The 14,656-nt window shown below is 27.1% G+C and overlaps 1 protein-coding gene across 1 annotated transcript in view; it reads left to right on the forward strand.

Moving 5' to 3' along the window:
* Nucleotides 1-14,656, forward strand: part of LOC100572104 — a 215,987-nt gene that overhangs the window by 184,717 nt on the left and 16,614 nt on the right. Inside the window, exons 5-7 of the mRNA XM_029488085.1 lie at nucleotides 1,132-1,266; nucleotides 4,991-5,106; nucleotides 8,442-8,613. Coding sequence (XP_029343945.1) covers nucleotides 1,132-1,266; nucleotides 4,991-5,106; nucleotides 8,442-8,613 — 423 coding nt within the window. The remainder of the gene's footprint in view (nucleotides 1-1,131; nucleotides 1,267-4,990; nucleotides 5,107-8,441; nucleotides 8,614-14,656) is intronic.

Here is a 14,656-nt window from a genome sequence, read left to right on the forward strand (position 1 = left end):
TCTACGAATCAGTTGTCTTTGACCTATGTAGCTAAGTGTTTTTAAAACTATAAATGCAACTCATTACTGTAATTTCTTTTCTTTTAGTATGTTTAAAATAAGTTTTAATAGTGGCTATAAATATAAACGTTAAGTTTTCTTATTTATACTATTTTAACTACCTACATAATAGCATTATGAATAACTAATACGTGTCCCGGCGCTCTTTAAAGTTTTGAAAAAAATGAAATACTGTTATAATATTTCAAACCTTTTTCTCCAAGTTATAATTATTATACTATAGAAAATATTTTTATAACGAACATATAAAAATATCAATGACAAAATTCCAGTACCTACAGCGTTTTTATTTATTACATTTATTACTCATTTGGAAAAAAAAGTATTTAAAATTGTTTATCATACAAATAAACTGTAAATATGATGAAAAGGTTTTAAAAAAACAATAAATTGTTATTTAATAATTTAATATATTTATTTACTAAGGTATATTAAATTCCAACAAAATAGACAAAAAAATTAATTTATTTAGTTTGTATTGTATAGTTATTATAAATTATTAATCGATAATGTTCTGAACATTTTAATATTGTCAAACATTATATTCAAAATATTTTGCAATGTTTATAATTTGTATGATGGGTTGCTTATAGAATTTTAAATAAACCATGTTCTGCGCTTATAGTCTCATAAAATTTAGTATTTTTACAAAATGTCCTAAATTTAAAAACAATTATGTTTTAAGTAAAACATATATAATTAAGTACCTACAAACAAACAATTGTACTGTTTTTAAAGTTTTAAGTTTATAACATTTTTTTTGTCATTAAATTATGAAAATGCACTTTTAGAACGGGATTACAAATTATTTAAATCTAAAACCCAATAAAACTTTCATGTAATAAATAAAAAATAAACCTATTTCATGTGAGAATAATATAGCTTAGGATAATTTTTATTCGCTCTACGAGAAAAATTTAAATATTTTATAAACTAAAACAGAATGCACGTTATTATTAATGAACAATTATTATTATAATATAAGTATACATACAATTATAACTATTTTACAAAGCATATTATATAAGCGTACATAAAATTATAATCTAATAAAGCATATTATTTTTCTAGTTGCGTATCGGGATACCTGGAGTTGCTGGATTCATTTGGACAAGGATCAGGGCCCCGGATATGTGGCCAAGACGAACGGTTGTCACCTCCAGTCGTCATGTTTGCGGATCGAGAATCGGCCGTATTGAATTTTCGGTAAGGATCAACCGCAAAAAGTTCTCGCCATAGTCTATCATGGCGCCTGTATATATAAATATTATACATTTTACTGAAATTTATTTTTAATAAGTTTTTGTAAGCAAGTAAAATGAGATATGATAAATTTCTTACGGCTTAAAATTTAGGGAGTAAATAATATATTCAATAAAAATAATATAGATCTGAACTGAGTGCAAATAAGAGATATTTTAGTTATCGCCTTGCGTCTACTATCTAGTGCATGAAATGAAGGGGTAAATGGTTGAACAGTCTTTACTGGGTTTCATCCTTACGCATGTTTATGACTGCGTGAAAGAGATGATAATGTGAGCCAGAAAGCCTATGACGGTAAAAGGTAGTTATTATTAAAATTTGCTCTTTGTGAAATAGGCACGTTACTATTTGAAGAGGAAGTAATGCTCATCGCCATACTTGCGGTTCAAGTGAATTTTTTTTTTAAATCTAAATTTTTCATTACCTACACTATATAAATATTTATTAATTGCTATTTATTTTATAGTTAAATAATATGGTGTCACATTATTGTAACTAGATAATGGTTTTGGATATAGTTTTACTATACGAACATGCCAAATAAAGTAACATATTAATATTGATAAGAATTAAAAATATGTTATTTTAAAAATAAATGTATACATTTTTATTTTACGTCCAAGCAATTGTAAACAAGACAATTAAATTAAGTAGATACAAAACAAATATTCATAAAAATAATATTTTATTAGACCGTATCAAAATTAAAATCAGAATTCATCATTAAATGTAATAATTATAACGACAATATTACAAAAATATAGAGAGCTATATTTTGTTCACTCATCGAGAATGTTTTTATTCATTCTCATTTCAACCCTTCCCCCTTAGACAGCTATAACTATAATAAACACAATACTTCTTCCGCCTCATTTCCTTTTACTTGACTGAATCTTTATACTGTTTAATGTTCATTCACAAAATAACATTATCTGCCATAAAAAAAATTAAATGGAAAAGTTGTAAAAAAAAAGATTAATTTAAACACGACAGTAATGAACTAATGTAATTACACTAGTCATTATGTTGGAAAAACATTTGTAAATTGAAACAAAACAGATTATTATAATAAGTAATAACAATATGACCTACCGGAAAAGAAATATTTTAGTATAAATAAAGAAGTGCTGTACAAAATTTGTTTGCAAAAACCACACGCTATAATAGCAAAACATTTAAAACCTTATAATATAAGCTAACAAATATTTTTTATTTATATTTTCATTAATTATAGTGCTTTCCAATCTTAACAGAGGGGAAAAAATACAAAAAACAGTATAATAAGTACTAAAAAAAAAACATTTTAAATGTATCTATTGTATTTTTTTATGACACGAAAATAATATTCAAATTTTAAATTTGATTTATTAGTTTGTGATTTTACAGTATTTATTAAATTATGCACAATATCAGTCTTATTTATGGATCCAGATTATGGTAAAGAACCTGCAACTGGCCCAAATGCATAATAGAAATATGCAATTTCCATCTTTTTTTATTTCCTTTTTAAATAAATAATCTTTTAAATATGTACGTATAAACGGCCATCATAATAATTCATTGCGTTCAAATGTACTGTACTCTACATTTTTATTGTTATTAATAATAACATGAAATATCTCTTGTTACAATACAAATAATAATAAAGACAAAAAAGACACAAAAGTACTCTGTGTTGAAGATTTTGACTGAATATCAGGAAATGTATAACCTTATATTTTGAATTTTTTTTAGAAAATTTGTTAACTTTTATAACTATATAAATGTATTTCAATAATTTGTACACAAATAATGTTTATAGGTAAGTACTCACATTTATCGGCAATCTTTAGACCATAGCTACGTGTACAACAACGAGTATTATAAAAACTGAAATTGATTAAATATGGATTTATTACAAAATGTACACTTAACAATATATTTTAATTAATTTTATAAATATATATAATATAGGTATTATAATAGTATATAATAGTATATTATAGTATTATGTTTCATCCTAACAGCAAGTGGGTATAATGCGTTTAATTATTAACGCTGGAAATTTTCTTTTAACTGAGTTGTATTAAAAGTGATATTATTATCTTTATTAACGACACCATAAATTTAGACGTGCTCTGAAGGAGCCTTTGAAAGTTTACCCTTCACAACCTGTGCGTCTGTGTTGCTTATTGTTTCACCACCATATAAAACAGTTTGTTATTAATAATAACACCATGATTGTATATATTTTCATATTTCGATGAAATCTTAATAAGAAATCTCTAATTCCCTTTATTGATCTTCGGGAAAAAATATATATATTTAATGAGAAAAGGGTGAACCGAGATTAGGGTCAGATTTCCGACTGATGGGTTTTTGTGGTCAGTTTTTGGTGTGCAGCCAACGGCCCGAGACAGATGGACGGACGGACAGCAAGACAGCCGGACAGACTCTGACATTAATTTTCTATAGACACACTTACACACGCGGGTCTGTCACCCCCGGCCTAGGGCCTCAACCCCAGACTGGCTTTGCTCCGATCCGTAATCCGAATAGCTTCACTGTTATCGTCAAAGAGTCTGAATTTCGTATACTGCAAACGATATTTTATCCGATGGTCTCCGTCGTATACTCGTATATAGTTGTCGAGCCAAAACGCATATAGTTAGTTATGCCTTGGCCAGAGGGTTCTTATTTCTCTTAAAAATCATTCCACTATTACCCTTTTCCCCGTCTAGTTCTCGACAGATATATAGATCACTCGGACGTTTTGGATTGGTAAATATGGTTCTTACCGGTCCGTGGACAGCAGCTTTTGCTTTCGTACCATCGTTATATTCATGACTTATTTTTTAAAGTCACACACGTATTTCTACATGACTTCACAATCGCTTTCGGGAAACTGATAATGTTTAATGACAACGCACTGACGCACAACGAACTCTTCGAAAGCGGTAAAAGATATTACACGGGCACTGAATAAATTTAAACCAATACACATTTGTAAGTTAACTTGAATGTCACCACAGTTTTATCGGCTAAAACCAATCGTGAGCTATATTATACCTATTACTTATATTGAAAGGAAATAATAATGTGCAAAAAAAAAGATAAAATTCCCTTTATTCAAATATTCTACCATACTTCAAAACACGAGAATAAATTATGAAATTTCGAAAATACAATTAAAATTAACATCAGATAATGTTGTACAAAATAGATTTTTCTTTTATTAATACAAACATACATTTTTACTCATTTCTTTTTAACACATTACAATCTTATATTATTCGCTGCATTATAAAATATTATTTTTATGTATCCCATATAAAACTGCTATGAAGTATGAAGTATCGTATTTTACCAAAATGTATTGGTTTTATATCCGTAAATCAAAAAAATGGAATACAAAGTTTTATTGAAAAAATAAATCTTAAACAATGGAGATAAAAGTTGAAACATAACGATAACATAAATTATTTTTAATTATTTCATTAATTTAAAACAATTAATAATGTAATACAACTAAAATCATGTAATATATTATTTTGAATTAAGTCCATGGCGATGGTATTGAACATGAAATATGAATCGTATCGATAAGAATTTAACTTTAAGTATCTACAAACAATAAATAATGAAAACGATTTTTAGATTATTAATATAACTGTTTTTATCGTTTCAGAATTGAAGAAGCTACGTCTAGATCACAATTTTTGGCATATTTCAGCTTCACTTCGCTAACGAATGTTCATGGTCTAGCGTTCAGGCCCAAAGGAGGCAGAAGGATAGAGCACACAGGTGAGTCCATGCATTTTAATTAAAGTGCTCGGTCTCCAAGGGTCTGTTCCCTCGTGATCCCATGATGTAGGTAATACAGACTATAGCGTACTTATTACCCAATGCTGAGGTGGAATGTAGGTAAAAGTGTAACACGTACACACTTGTGAATCAAAAATTCTTGCTCCGAGATTAGGATTTGAACCTAACTGCGAGCGTATGTTGTTTTCGTAATTGCTTGTTGTTATATGCTATCTTATTTTTAAAATTCACATTGTAGTATGAATGTATGATTAAAACAATTTTGTACTTAACTTATTTAACCGAAAGTTGTCTATTGATGTTTCACGTTAAATACCATTGTTCAAAAAGTCAAGCGTCGTGATAATTGAGCTTGTTCGTAAAATTAAATATGGTAATTTTAAAATGTTTGAGTAAAATTATATATTCTATGTTCTATATTATATTGTATAGAAGGTATTCAAATTATGCTCTATTATTTGGCATTTTGCGCTCAGCTGATAGCAAACATTTAAAACCATAGTAAAAAGATTCACAAATAATTGCATTTAATCCTGTAGAGTTTGCCTAATTTTTTTTATGTACACAAAACATTGAATTTTCAAGAATGCCAAGATATAAACGATAAAATACCATAGAACCATATAATGTTATTCAGGATTATATCATAACAAAGAAATGTTACGGTCACACACAAATGCAATTTAATGTGATATATTGCCTTCATATTTTACTCGAATCATTAATTTTTCACTAAACGATAAAATACACACTAAGAGTGATTCTGATTTGAACATCTGTTTTCGTACAATATAATGTTTTCGCGTACAGGATGGCTCATTAAGTATGAGTGATATTAAGTAGTGGGATAATGGAGTTTCTATTACCTCGCCAAAAATATTATAAATTCTTAGTAAATCACTGTAGTTATGTGTATATATAATATATGTGTATGTGTAAATATATTATGCAACTAATCCACCAAAGTTATATAATATAATATATAAAATATATTTATTTTTTAAATTAAAATCGAGAAATAATACAATATACAGAATAATTCACACCAATCATACTTATATCATTTTTTTCTTCAATAAATTAGTTTATCAAAATCTGATTTTTGGAATTTATCAATATATTTTAAGACCATATTTTCAAATTCATAAAATTTCTTGAACTATTTAATGAGTGTTCTATGGAGATACAAACGTTTGTTTTTCAAATGAGAATCCCTCTTTTCTACTGTGAATTATTTAGCGGATAATTTATCTGAAAATGTTGGCATATTAAAGTAAAAATTTTAAAGAGTATTTTTTGAGTTTTTAACTTTGTATATGGTGGATCAGTTCCATGATAATGGGTTTGAAAGATATATAGGAGCTACGATAAATTAGAAATTGTAATAATTAATAGTAATCTATCAACATTCATAATTTTTAAAAATGGTCCAAGTATAATAAATTCAAGATCCAATTCTATTATATTTATTTTAAATTTTTGTAAAACTATTTTTAAGAATATTATCTTTAGTATAAACATTTTAATAGCTAAGAAACTAATCGTTCAAATTTTAAACTAGCTATATTGAAATTGTTTATAAAAATTATACAAAAAAAATTTACAGTATAAAAGATATTCTCATTTGAAAAACTGAAGTTTGTGATACTCTTCTAGTAAGTAATACGAAAAATCACTATGATTTTGAAATGCGTTTTTTATATATAGGTATATTTAGAAATTCTGAAAATCAAAAAAATAAATTAATACATTCATTAGGTACCTATGGAAGGGTATGAAATTGAGGTCAGCATGCTTGGTGAATTATCATGTATAAATTATACATATAGGTATATTATATTATGTCTAATTTTAGTTATGGCACACATATTAATAATTACATTTTTCCCGATAATACGTAAGTCTGAACTGAAATATATATCATAATGAAATCTGTCAGTTTTATTTTTACATAATATACATTCTAACGAAAATCATATCCATGTCATCAATGTAGTGCTACCACTATAATTAATATTATTATATTATAATTATTTTTTTTAAGTATAGAAATTTAATGTGATGTACATTTTATTAATTTTTATAGAATAATATCTTTCGGTATCATATTGGTACTTATTTAACATATTAATTTTTGTATTAAAATAAAAATCAAATTGCTATTATTATTAAGCACACTTATGTTTAAAACAAGTTCAACAATACTAATTATATTAGATGTCAATGAACTCTAATAACTTGTCATGTATCATTTAATTACATTATTGTCGAGCATACATTTGAATGATGATATAACTTATGAATACACAGTTATTTTAGTTAGTAAATTGAATGATATTAATTTTAATTGTATTAGCTTCATACAACATTGTGCATAATAATAATGTCATAAAGGAACTATCTGTAATAATAATTATAAATATATTTTCCATACGTTAAATAAATAATATGATATGATGCATAGAAAATTGTTTAAATTGTATTAAGCTGTTATATTGTTTAATTTTGCTTAAATACTTCCAATTTCATTAATTTTATTAGAACGGAATAATTTTATTCCCCCGTATTTAGTTTAAACAATATAATTAATTAATAATACTTTACATTTGTTTACACATTTTATACATTTTTTTTCTGTTTGACTTTGAACAACACGATAAAAATATAACTAATAAGTACCTACCATATTAAAATTGAATTGATTAAATGACAAAACTGTTTATATTTATTTTTAAATGTTCATAACTATTAATTAAATTATTGGATTGGCTATTCATTTATAGTCTGTTTACGGCTAATTCTGCTTTGAATGTTAGAAACACAATTTTTATACAATATACCATTCATTCCATAATGAATTTTATCTAAAGCTGTAAACTGATTATTATATCACCTGCAATTTTAAATTTCAAGAATTGTAATATATTTTATATTTTATAAACTACATTTCGAATCTTTTAAAAAATTAGGTTGACTAAGCATAGTAAATTGCCATTAAAACTGTCTAGGTCCAGTTAATTTCAGTAAATGTTAAATTAAAATATTTAGCCAAAAAATTTGGTTCTGTAAAATAAATAATTTTTTCCATTGTTTTTTTTTAAATATTAACCAAAAAAAATATATATATATTTGTCCAACGTCATTAACATAATATTAGAATATTTCTTATTAAAATATAATAATACATAATAATATTTATTATAAGATATTATTATATAATATTAATGTTGTGACGGCGTCTGAGATAGGCAATTTAGCTACGCGAAGGTATTTTTTTTTATCAATAATTAATATCATTCGATTTATTTTTCCAGTTTGCGATTGGCTGTATCAAGACTTTTCTTGTAACAAAGACTCTTGTACGCTTGCTAGCCCAGGGTTTCCGGGAATCTATGGTACAAACCTTTATTGCAAGTACCATATTACCACAAGCTCCGTTCATACCAAAGTACGACTACAATTTCTCACGTTATCATTACCACTCAAGTAAGATATAACATTATTTTATTAATATAACATATTACATTATTTATAGAAATAGGCCTACTGTATAAATATTATACAAATAGTTGACTACTTATTTACTATAATATTATGGTTATGTATTATGTATACAGAAAATCGTAAAAAAATATTAAATTCTTCCAATAAAAAATAAAAAATAAAAATTCCAATTCATTACAGTGCTAAAATAGAATAGCTATTATTTATTTCTAACATTTATTATGCGTAGGTATCAGACCAAATTATAAATTTTGAATGATAGGAAAGTTAGTATGAAAATAATTTTACTTCAATATTTATCACAAATACTGAAATTCCTTATTATTAATTTTTTATCTAAGAATATTTAAAATTTAAGCTGTATAATACATTATAAATTACAAACATTATATTATATAATATACTACTAGACGAATAATTCTACTAGATGAATAATATAATTATTACACGTAATACATACTTAAAATAGTATAATTCTTTTTTTTTTATTATAAGACAAGAATATTATATACAATTTGTAATAAATTTATACAATATGTAATATGGCGGGGGGTTCAAGTATACAGGACTGGATGGCGTGATAGAACGGGAGGGAGGTTTAATGACCCTATTTCGTAAATTAATACATACTTATAACAATTTTAAGTTATACGATTCGGCTGAATGAAATAAATTACTAAAGTTAATTGATAAAAATATTTAATAATTCTTATTTTTTTTTCATAAAAAAATATGTCACAAGGAACAAACTGAATAATTATACTTCGATAAATTATAATATAATGAGTTCTATATTAGAGAGTCTCGTGGATATTGTAACATATTTTCAAATATATACTTTTTTGATATTGCTGTACCATCAAGATGAACTTAATGCCACAATTATTTTTAAGTTGTCAGAACAATAAAGGACAAGAACTGTTTGTTTAATTTCCTCACGTTGTTTTTGTAATCCACCGTATTGTTTTGATTGTTTTCATACTGGCACGTGTATACACTTCGTACTTGGGTCAACGGATGCTTCATTGTATGTATAGTGGCCAGTAGGTATCTCTTAAACAAACTCACACAAGATTTTCATTCGTCAAAATCATTTATATCTCAAATTCAGATTGGATAGAAATCTAAATAAACTTTCATTGTGTGATAGTTAAAATGTGGACAAGTGGTAATCACTCTTCCGTACAGTTAGTGTCGAATAAATCACTGTAATGGATGTATTCAGTTTTAATTCAATGATTATTGTATACGACAACGTATCTGATCGGAGACGGTGTGTCAGCCTAGGATATTGTATATAATAATGTTGATAATAGGAATTATAGGTAAAATTAATTATTTTTTGTAATTAACATTCTTTCTCGTGGGGATATGATTTTTTAATATTTTTATTTGTTTTTAAATTGAATGAATGAGTATTAAGTATAAAAACGTACAAATACGTTTATAAACAGGTTAAACTTAGTTGAATATTTAAAATGGGAGCCTACTTGATACAATTAAAAATTATAAAGGCTGGAGTAGTCATACTGTATTTACTATATTTATACTGTAATTGAATAAAAATGTATTTTTAAATGGATTATTTTTCATCTTAATATATGATTTGTTGTATATCATATAATTTTATCATTGTGGAGTGAACATATATTTTAAATAGTATGTGGTTGCTGTAATATATTTTTTTAATTTTTAATCAAAACATTTATCATATAGTATTGATTTGGTAACAATCACCCATCTTTACATTCCGAACATAAAGTAAAATATAAACTATTTTTTAAAAACAAACTTATATGATATTTAATGCCACTGATATTGTTATTATATTTAATTTAATAGTGACAGTTTATTAAAAAGCTCGATTCGTGAATTAAAATTAAAATTAAAAACCATGTGGTTCTCGCAAACTGTTTGTGACTCGTGAGTGCGTTAAAATAATCTCGAGCGAAATGACTTCGCATTGCCGCACACCGAAAATATACTCGGTGGGATAATTAATCCAAACACTCTACCAAAACACACACACTGGCACACTGCACATATATTTGCGTATATATAATATAATATATGTGTGCATAAACAAAACGAACAAAAGGACAATAAGCATGGTAAAGACGAATGGCGGTGGCGACGGAGGGGGAAGGGAGTGCATGAGATCGGATAAATATATTCCGAGCTCGTGTTGCAAACAAAACGGCGGTGGCGCAGTGGATTTCGACCCACCGACCCGAAGAAAATGTTTTAACCTCCAGGGGTGTCCACAGTGGCGGCGCGTGTGTATAGCCGTCGAAGAACGGTGGAAACGAAATAATAAGCGAATTCTCCGCGGGCCGACCAGTGGCGACTGGCGGCGGCGGCCACTGCAGCCCGAGTGGAGGACAATGATTGATAAAACGGTGGCGGCCAAAGAATATGTACTCGCTGGAAAAGTCGGAAAGGAAACGTGACGTAAATAATACAGTGCGAGAAATTTCTCCCGGCCCGGCAATACGCGTCGTATATATCCTTCCCATCGTCCAACCATCCGCGCAGGTGTGCAGCAGTGGCGATAGGGACAAGAAGGTATATTTTGTGTGAGTGTGTGTTTGTTTATAGTTCAACTCTCGTTCCGGACGCGATCTTCGACGCACGCCATCGTTTATCATCGCACAAAAGGGTCTCGATCGTGGCCAGACGATTTAAGGTCACGACGAAAAAATACGCACGCTCGCACTGAGTCTCGCTCGCGTTGTTATCATACAATATTTTATTATTACCTACCACCTCTTGGGCGATGGGCAGGATTCCAAAGTCCTACAGGCTATACAGTGGTCAATATAATAATAATATATATTCACACGTTACATCGCAAAGGTGACTCGCGTTCGCAGTTCTTGACAAAGTCGATGAAAATAATATATGATGATAACTTACGTTTCGAAAGTTTTCAAGTTGTTATCCTTCTTTGTCCCGCCATAAAATGTGCAACGGTGACTACATAATATTATTATATATATTATGTGTAATGTAATATTGTGTCGGTAGTACTTTTGAAAGAGAAAAACAAATCACTTCAACTAGTATACCTTTTATGGCCGATTTTGATTATGGCTAATAGAAAACTTTGTTCGATCAATAACTATTAACTATATAATAATAATATATACATACCATATTTTCGACTTGTACAAAGAACTATTTACTTTCAGTTATATTGTAATTCGTTGTATTTGGTACGTTTCAGTTTTAGCTATTATTATTAGGTATAAAAACACGTGGAATTTCTCTATTGGAATTATAGACTCAGTTATCTATACTCAACTAAAATTTTAAAAGTAGCTTTTTTCTATGCTGCAAATGTTATGTTCACATAGTAAAATTTAGGTCACACGGTCACACGGGCAGAGGTCAGAGCTTCATTTCTCGCCGGATAAAATCGATTTTATAATTTTCTATAAAGAAATTAAATTTAACCGTAATTGTTAAAAACGTTATCACGTTTTAAAAGTATATTTGATAATTTTTAAATATATAATATATCCTTAAAAATTTATGAAATATGCTTTAGAAACGTGATAACGTTTTAAAACAATTACGGTTAAATTTAATTTCTTTATAGAAAATTATGAAATTTATTTTATCCGGCGAGAAAGGATATAATATTATATATTTAAAAATTATATATATAATATTTACTTTTAAAGACTCTGGACGTAGCGAACTTTTTTAACGAACACCATATCTGTTAACGAGTGAAAGACTCTTAAGTTTTTTTCTACATCCAACTTTTTTAATTGGGTAACTATAGAAGCGATATTTTTATACATTTTTAATCCATCACAATACTAACTTCACGACTAGATTTATCGATATCAAATGCCTATATTAGATATTTGATAGACCATTAAAATTGTAAATGTTTTTTTAAGTTTTGATAATTAACCATGATGGAACGTAGTTTAGATAGTAAATTAATCTATAGTATTAAAACAAATCATAATTATAGTAATCTAGAAGTCTAAGCTATGTATTATTATAATTTATTTGGATAAACTATAGCTAATATTTTTAAATTATAATTTTTATGATATATTTTTTTATTTTGAATTATAGACCTGACATTATAATACCAAGCTATTTTACTATTAATTCATGATTTCACTCTAATAACTATGGTTGTCAATAAAATTAGATACATGAAAACCATAGTTTTCTATAGCATTTTAAAATCAAAATGATAATATGAAACACCATCGATCATCATGTTTCATGGTGCATTGAAGTGAGCAACCACCCAATATGAGTGCACAACCACAGTGCTGAGTTTATTGTAAACGGTGTTTTACAAAATTATTGATGTTTTTGTGCGTTGAGATTTTACAATAAAATTCAAACCACTTAAATTTATACTTTTTTTTGCTTTTACATTGCTATATCTGCGTGTATTTATGGGTGTTATTTTCGTTTATTTTTTACGAGTAATATTATATTAGTTTTTTAACGTATTTGTTTGATAGCTCAACACCGCACTCTCTGGTTTCATTACAAAAAGCTCCATTGTTTGATTTTTTTTTATCGAGTGTTATATTATATTTATACCATTTTGAATTTAAAATATTTTGTGAGCATACAAACTGAATAAAATCGTAAAACGTAATATTTGCATATTTTCAAACTTATTATTATTCTAAAAATTGTCTTAAATTATTAGTTTAGGAACTTCTACTTAAACAGAGTTATAAATGTGCACTATCTTATATAATTTGTTCAAGCGCCATCGTAGGAATTATTATAAAACCTAGCTATATAGTTATACAGATCCAAGTTAGTGTAACAACGCATTTATAGAAAATGTGTACCATCCGAGAATTGGTTACATTAATTTAAGGTTAATTATGTATGTATTTGTAAATTATGTATAATTGGTTTAATTAATTCATACCACATGTACCTACATTGCAATGTTTTGTTTGAAGATAATTTTAATTTATTCTTATTAAAAACAAAATAATAATACAAGTTGAGACAGACCTTATGAATTATGATTTATACCTTGAAAACAATTTATATATATTATTTATTATTATTATATTTATAAGCTACAAAATATGTTGTATTTTTGTATCAAAAATTGAAAAATAAAATTCTATCATACATATATAATCATATTATTACTATGTTTCTGAGTTGAATGAAATAAGGAATGAGATGAGGATTTGTTAATGGTAACGACTAACTATTTGTTATTGAATATTATTGATGAGTTATTTTATTTAGTTTTACTTATATCATTTTCTATATCTTAGTTTCCAGAAGAAATGTGTAGGTACAGTTTTTTTCTTCACTAGACCTAGTATCTTATATTGTTTTGCAATGTACCCACTAAACTGTGTAATTTATTTCATACCTTTTTACTATAAATTCCAGTAAAAAAAATACTAAGTACAATGTACATACAAATATGAATATAAGAAAAAAAAATATTGTCATAAACACTAATGAGTATTCCATAATTCAAAAACTTGATCATTATTATTTCATATTTTTGTTTATGCGATGATTCATTTGCTTTTAAATTAAATAGTGAACGTGAGTGTTGTAACAGCAATTGACAAAAATGAACATAATACGAACTATGACGATCACAGATTTAAATTTTAATTTAACGAGAAAATAATTTTTTTTTAATTATGATTTTTTTTTTTTTATTCTCACGACCTTGCGAGTGGGAGTGTGGTTTGTTCAAGGGCTTTGAAACCAAACAACACACTACGACGTGTATTATCGTATTAGTTATTATTATTTTTCACTATGGTATTGCAATAATAGTGTTACTAGGAAATTTAAAAACCTATCGCACGCAAAGTACAATCGAGAGAATAATATCAGAAGCAAGATCCTTTATATACAATGCGTATGGAAAGTTAACGAACCGCGTAAAAGTGTTTTCCGTTCCGGAACTCCGAACAACTTGCATACGGATCGCAATTTTTCAAAATGGCAAGTTTAAGATGTTTTCATGTTTGTAACAATATACACCTCA

Source organism: Acyrthosiphon pisum, chromosome A1 (assembly GCF_005508785.2).
Source record: "Acyrthosiphon pisum isolate AL4f chromosome A1, pea_aphid_22Mar2018_4r6ur, whole genome shotgun sequence".
Classification (NCBI taxonomy): Eukaryota; Metazoa; Arthropoda; class Insecta; order Hemiptera; family Aphididae; genus Acyrthosiphon; species Acyrthosiphon pisum.